The sequence below is a fragment of the Bidens hawaiensis genome, unplaced genomic scaffold (genome assembly GCF_021521415.1).
Source record: "Bidens hawaiensis isolate Kalapana, Puna unplaced genomic scaffold, B.hawaiensis_p1.1 tig00032814_1, whole genome shotgun sequence".
Classification (NCBI taxonomy): domain Eukaryota; kingdom Viridiplantae; phylum Streptophyta; class Magnoliopsida; order Asterales; family Asteraceae; genus Bidens; species Bidens hawaiensis.
This window is the reverse complement of record NW_027495608.1, coordinates 167,014-174,333: the sequence shown is the minus strand read 5'-3', so window position 1 is coordinate 174,333 and position 7,320 is coordinate 167,014. Positions and strand designations below refer to the sequence as shown.

The window sequence follows — 7,320 nt, the reverse complement described above, 5'->3', positions numbered from 1 at the left end:
CAACTTACGAATTGTTCCCCAACACTCCCAACTTTTAACATATTTTCTTCTGGCACTCCCGGAGTAACGAGACACTAACTTCGTTAGTGTTTGAGGTAAAAAATGTCATTTTTCAAAGTTCAAGGCATTAAATCAAATTTTATTTATTATCATATCACCCATCTTTCCTCTTCCTTACGGACAACCACCAGCCACTGGCAGCCGTCAATCACCCCATTCTTTAGTGTTTGAAACCGAGTCGGTAGAAAACCATATAGGAAACACTACGAATCGATCCCACCCACCGACCTTTCCGGGTCAGAATTCACCAACGCCTCAAATGCCGCCGGAAAAAGCCAACTCTTCATCATTAAAACAGTTTCCCTTCGATAATTTGGCCGCCAAAAAAACCCAACTCTTCATCATCGCCACCATTCTCCCCGCCGCCGCCACCACCATCTTCCTCCCAATCATAATCACCACCGGCTCCCACCCACCACACCACCACCGTATCCCACCCAATAACAACAACTACCCACTCGACTTCCCATCCAACGCCTCCCAGTTCCTCCATTCCAACGGCTTCAACTTCATTGCCAACCTCATCCACGTCTCATCGGACCTCTTCCTCTCAACCTTCGAATCCATCATCTTCGCCATCCCAGATTCCACCATGTCCAATCTCTCAAACCCTTAGTGGCCGGTGGTTGGTGGTTGTCGGCATGGAAGATGATGGAAGAGGGGTGGTTGGGTGGAGATGGATGATGGAATATATAACAAATAAAATTTGATTTAATGCCTTGAACTTTGAAAAATGACATTTTTTAACCCCAAACATTAACAAAGTTAGTGTCTCGTTACTCCGTGAGTGCCAGAAGAAAATATGTTAAAAGTTGGAAGTGTTGGGGAACAATTCGTAAGTTGGGAGTGCTATCTACCAATGGGTCAAAGTTAAGAGTATTTAAAATCAATATCCCTTTTTCATATGATAAATAAGTTTGTTTTCCATTTCTTTTTTTCTTTCTTTTTTAATTTCTAAATCTTTATTACTATGTAATATTTAACTTAATATTTTATTTATTCGACCTGTGTAATACATGAGATTCTTATCTATTTCCGAAATAAACTGTACTTAATGCCATTAATTTTATACATTACCATAAATTTATTTTTTTTACATAGAGAAAGTGATCTCCTACTAAGGCAGCCCTTTGGAACTAGCCCAAGATATAATATGGTTCTTACTTGATGGGCCCGACCCAGCCCGGCCCGATACGAAACCTGTCTTTGGTAAATTTCCAATTCTTTTCACAACACACACATAAACTTGTTCAAAGACTAATAACAACCTTTTTCTAGAGTCAAACTCTTTTTCCTTTGTGCCTTAACCGTTGACCGCCACCGAGCCTTGACCTGGACCCGACAACAGGCACTTGGAACCCAACGTCTTCAATGGTTCCAACCGTTTTTGACAGGCGGCGTTTACTAACCTCCTCCACTAAAGATTTATGAAGCAGTTGACTTCTCATGTCAACCATTGACCGGTTTCTTGTTAGCCTCGGGCCCGCCATTGTGCTAGCTTTAGATGTTGAAGCTTTATGAAAGTCAACTGTGACATTTGACTGGTTTTCTTGAGTCTTGGTAGCTTTCTCTTCATGACCAAACCTTGTAGAGTTGTGGGGCCCGTTTTTCGGGCTCGAAAGGTTGTGAATTTCTTGGTGGTCAACGTAAGTCAAATTTGAATAAGTTCCTGAAACTACAGATCCTTGAGAACTTGTGTCATCAAAAACTTGATCTGCAAGAACTTCAGATTATAAAGACAGTTCTGCAAATTTTTAATAAAGATTTTATACTGATGCTAACTTTCACTTCAGCTTTTAATTTTTATCAGAGGTAGGGGTGTAAACGAGCCCACCTGAGCCCGAGCTAGGCTCGCTTATTGATTATTTATTAATTAATTTTATATACACTTATAACTGTTTTTATGTATTCTTATAATTGTAACTTTTGTATATAACATAAAGTATATATTCTTTAGTTATTGTTATCATTTTATTATAAAGAATAACTATTATTGTGTAAATGTAGATATTTAATGCATTAAATATAAATTATATAATAATCAGCCTGTTTAGGCTCATAAGCCACTCAATCTCGATAAGTGAGCATGCGCTTGTTTATTAAACGAGCTTATTTTTAGATTGGCACAAGCCGAGCCAGGCACAACTAGATTTGGGCTCGGGAGATTATTAATCATTGGTTAATTTTTAATCATTATAATTAATTGTTATATATGTTCATTTATTTTTATTAGATCTTTTTCCATAAACATAATCATTATACAATATACAAATATATATTTAACATATAAAAAACTTGTATAAATACTAGGCTCATTCAGATTAGCGGGCCAACTCAAGCTTGATAAATGAAGCTTAGGCTCGTTTATTAAACAAGCATATTTTTAGGCTTAGGCTCGGGCTCAAGCTTGTTTAAGCTCGGGTAGATTCAAGCTTTTAGCGAGCCGATCTTAAGTAGCTTAGAGCAGCTTGACTTGTTTACACCCCTATCAAGCTCAGTTAAGCTTGGCTCATTTACACTACACCCCTATTCAAATGTGGCAAAATGAGCAAGTTGGTTAACCCGTCAAAATAACTACTTTTGGTACGGGTTGGGTTGACCCAAAACATCTTTTGACCACAACTTTTGAACTTCTTATCTATAAATAATTTGTCAAACATAATTTCAAAAGCGGAATTATATTATATTTTTAATAATAATAATGTGAAATTGTTATAATTAATAGATGTTTAACCCGTTAAGATAAAACATAATCCGAGTCGACTCATTAATAAGTATACACGTAAAAATACCTTGTGACCAATCCGCACCGCATGCCACTCCATCTATCTGTCGAGAGCCTGAAAACGATAACTGAGATGACGAGGAAGACGAAAACGAGTGGAAAGAGTGGCTGTGATCATCTTCATCTTGATTAATATTATTCCAGTCGGGTATGAGGCCCGAAATTTCACCTTCAATCATATCAGAGATGTCACACGGGTCCCAGTCTGTTATCTCGAGCTCCTTAACCATTTCATATGCAACTTCATATGGTGTGTCGTTTAATATATCGAACGGGAAGTAAATGTTTCTCACAGAACCTGCTTGCACATTATAACCAATATTAATAACACAAACCTTAAAAAGATTTATATATCTTTTTTATTTTTTTTGAGAAGCATTTTTATGCATATCTGGCATCTGTTGTGTCAACTGACATGACAAAACCGACAGCTTCAAAACGACTAAATCCAAAATAAAAATTACCTTCACTGTCTACAATTTGAACCCGGAGAATAATGGTATCATCATCCGGATTCAACTTTCCTGCAATGGACATATTGGTTCGTGGCGGATACCCGTTCAAATGCAGCCTCTCAATTTCAATATCATCATTCATAAAAGGTTTCTGATGAATATATTCGGCTGCAGGGGCCCGTTCATCTTCATCCATGGATAGAAACGGGTCAAGCATTAGATCCTTAGCCGATAACCTGTTTGAAGCGTTGACCAAACATTTTCCAATGAAGCATTGGGCTTCAAGATCTTTGACTTTGTAGAATGCCCTTGGAAGCTTGCCCTGAAACATTTTAATTTATAAAAGTTATGTTAGTATAATAGTATTACTATTATACAGTATAATCTTTGTGTTACAAAGGTAAACTTTTTGGCGAAAAACACTATATGATTCAATAATAATAACATAAAATATGAGCGTACCGATGTTACTTTCTTGTAGATTTGTGCAGGATTAGTGCATTCACTATATGGATATTCATGAGTTAGCATTTCTAATATACACATGCCAAACGAGTACACGTCAACCAACTCGTTGTAGTTTTCTTCATAGAGTTCTGGGGCCATGAACTCAGGTGTGCCTGAAACAAATTGGTCAAAATTAGTGTTATCTGAACCTCTAACTTTTACTAATTCGACCATGTAAATATAAAAGTAACGGGTTAAAACGGGTCAGGGTCAAAACAAGCCAACATGTTAAAAATATCAATACAATTAATAAAGCAATTTTACATGTAGTTAACATGTAAGTATATATAAGTCAACTTTGACTCCGTTTGACCAATTCTTGTTTATCTGGTATTTATCAAATCAACCCGTCTGTTAACAAATCATAGAAACAGGTTCAAGCATACCGATAACAGAATGCGCTCTACATGAGCCATGTAGGATAGCAGCAAGCCCAAGATCACCAATCTTTACTTGGCCCAAATGACCATTAACAAAAATATTGTCGCACTTAAGGTCTCGATGGATCACTGACGGATCATGACTGTGCAGATAAACCAGGCCCGCTAAGATCTGTCGGGCCCAAATCTTTATAGCCCGTATATCCACTTTATCATATTTCTTCCTGTATCTGCATAAAACAAATGTACATCAAATTAGCATTAGAAGCAAACTTGACCAAGAATTAGTGAAAAATGTAGTATTATTATTACTCTTTGAGTGTTCCTGAAGTGAACATTTCGGTTATGAAATTAAAGGTTCTTCGGTCCACATCAATCCATGATGTATAGAATTTGATGATTGAATCATGGTTAAGGGTGCCTAGAAGGTGAACCTCGGAGTATAAACGTTGCAAATCTTCAGGAGACCGAAGCAAGTCGTGAAGTTTGACTTGACCCCATGCGACTTCCATACCGAGCACTTCATCGATTGCTTTGTATACCGTTTTCATAGCCCCTTTTCCAAGTACTTCCTTGAACTGGATATCATTTATATGTCAATATATCAAACCAACATGAAACAAGAATTGAAAATACAAACTCTTTTTATCATAATGCAATTCTGGATTCACCAATGGTACATGCTACTTGGAATTACAAGCAAAATAACTTATGAACTTTTATTTTAAAAGATCAAAAGCTAGTCAAAAACTTTCTATGTACCCACAGAACACTAAAAGGAGATTGACAAGAAAAAAAAATCCAACATGAACTAGAAAAACAATATAGAATTTGGATCTATTAAAGATTCATGTAGGTCCATATAGAAGAGGCTCCAAATGAACTAATTGAAGTTAAGGCAATTATGCTAAAGGTACAAGCTTTTTTTTAAATTAAGTGACTTCCTTAATCCAAATTGCTAAAAAAAACTATAAAGTTAGCCAAGATTCATAGATTAAAAATGTATGTTTAACTTATTTATGGTATTTGAGGCCAGACATTCCTTATGAACCCGGTATCTCTCTTGTTCACCGCCAGTACAACTATTATCAAGATTAATTACTTTATTTTATTTTTCATATGAAAAGTAACCCATTTAAATGGTTAAGAGGTAACCGTAAGTCTAAATGGTTAAGAGCTAACATCTTAATGTTAACAATTAAGAAGCTATGAACCATTAAGAGGTAGTATCTTAATGACTACTAAAAGGCTACCAAACAACTCTTAATCTTGAATTGATCAATTCTATCATAACAAGAATCCAAGATTAAATTGACCACCATAATCATAAAACCTTAAGCAAAGACCAAAAAAAAAAAACTTTTTGCACCAAGAACAAAAAGCCAACACAAAACTAAACAATTGCATGAAATGATGAAACATAAACAACCATCTTACCCGCCCGTATCGACCCGTTGGATCGGTCTCAACATACCGATTACTACGTCCATCTTGATCACCAAACCCAGACTTTGATTTGGGTTTAAGCATGCTTTCCTTAACCCCAAAAGTTGCTTACAAAACTATATAAAATAAAGTTGAAAAGATACGTGTGTGTATTAATAATTCAAGAATAATAATAATAATATGGAAAATAGAGGACAAGAACAGAGAGATAACAGGAACATCCACTATATATATATCTTAATCAAAATATAAAGATTTTAAAGGGTATGTATTATTTACCATCACAGAAGACGACACCAAATATGACAACTGAAGAAACACTAACCGGACCCCGGACAGATTACTGGTAACCTGGGGGTTGGATAGTTGTTTCCCACGAGGGGTTAGACCCTTGGAAGATGGTTCTTCTGATAACCTGCAAAACAGACACCGTGAGCTCGTCACTGAGAAGGGGGGGTTCCTCCTTGTGACCACCCTCCGGCGTGAGAATCAGACTAGATTGCTCTTTAAATATAAAAGTATATTAAGAGATTGCTAGAGCAGATATCAGGTATAATATGATGATAATGTAGTAAGATATGTTGTGTTCAGATGATCATACCATTTGGGGTATTTATAGCCGAAGGTAGGTTTCCAAGGAGGTATGGCCGGCTGCAACAGTGTTCCTGTTCATCAACAGTAGCCTACGCACGTGCCCTGCTGGTAGTTGGTGGGTAGGCAGCGGCTGATAGTGACCAGGCCTGCTGTATACTATTCCCTTTCCACCAACTGCCGGCTACGCACGTGGTATGACAGTAGTTGGTGAGTAGGCAGCGGCTTAATAGTGATACAGTACAGGAGCATGCTGCTCGCCATACTGTATCAGTGAGTTGTCGTATCCCTGATCAGATCTTTCGCCCATACCTCGTCAGGTACAGTAAAAGGTCCTTCAGTATACAGACTGGCTTATTTGGGCGGGAGTATTCCCCCTCCCGCCTCTGTGCGAGATTGCTCCCGGCTTTGCTCATTCCTTCAGGTGACACTGAATGATCGAGAGCTAAGTACCTAGTGCGTGTAGCCATGCTGCGCGGGTGGCCTTCCCTCATGGCTTGTATCCGAGGCTGCGGGAACAGGCGGAGTCCTTCACCATGGGAGGCATTTCCTGCGGGAACAGCTTGCGTACTGCGCGTAAGGACGTCACGTCTCTGAGCATGGTTGGTCCTGCGGATCCAGTTGGTCTCTGCGCAGACGTCCCTGTTTAAGGTGAGTCTTGCGGGACCAACTGGGCTCTGCTGGGACCTACCTCTTCAAGTCCCCCCAGTCCAATGTTCTTCTCATGCGTGTTTAATAAAGTGAGGTGAACTTTTGGACTTGAGCAAAGGGTTTTGAAAAGGGTTTTGTAAGGTTTTCCATGGGGATTCTTTCCGCGGAAGTCCTTGTCACTTGCAGAAATGCCCGAGTTTTCTGCTTGGTCTTTGGGTATGATGCGGGTAGGTCTGTAACCTCCTCGCAAGTCAGGAGCATTGAGTCCCAGTTGTATGGATTTTCCATGAGGTTTTGGTAGTTTTGAACATAGTGATCAATTATGTTAAGACCACCAATTCCATCCTGGAGCTTCAAACAACGTAGTTCTCGACGTTCCCGCTATGCGGGGATGTTATTTCCGTTTCCGCAAGCATTGCCCAGAAGATCCTTCTTGGTTTCAATT

At 38.5% G+C, this 7,320-nt stretch overlaps 1 protein-coding gene across 2 annotated transcripts; it reads right to left on the bottom strand.

The window, feature by feature from the left end:
• Window positions 1–1,105: 1,105 nt before the first annotated feature.
• On the bottom strand, window positions 1,106–5,930 carry LOC143584132 (putative serine/threonine-protein kinase WNK4). Of its 2 annotated transcripts, none has more exons than XM_077066248.1 (7): window positions 5,625–5,930; window positions 4,622–4,765; window positions 4,194–4,417; window positions 3,763–3,920; window positions 3,310–3,622; window positions 2,853–3,143; window positions 1,106–1,774 (listed from the first exon to the last, which is right to left on the bottom strand). In XM_077066248.1, the coding sequence occupies exons 2-7, from the start codon at window positions 4,711–4,713 to the stop codon at window positions 1,341–1,343; spliced, it is 1,512 nt and encodes a 503-aa protein (XP_076922363.1). In that variant the 5' UTR covers window positions 4,714–4,765; window positions 5,625–5,930; the 3' UTR covers window positions 1,106–1,340. The 2 variants fall into 2 exon arrangements, with proteins under 2 accessions (XP_076922363.1, XP_076922361.1); XM_077066246.1 differs by having other exon boundaries at window positions 1,110–1,774; window positions 4,500–4,765; window positions 5,625–5,925.
• Window positions 5,931–7,320: the final 1,390 nt, after the last annotated feature.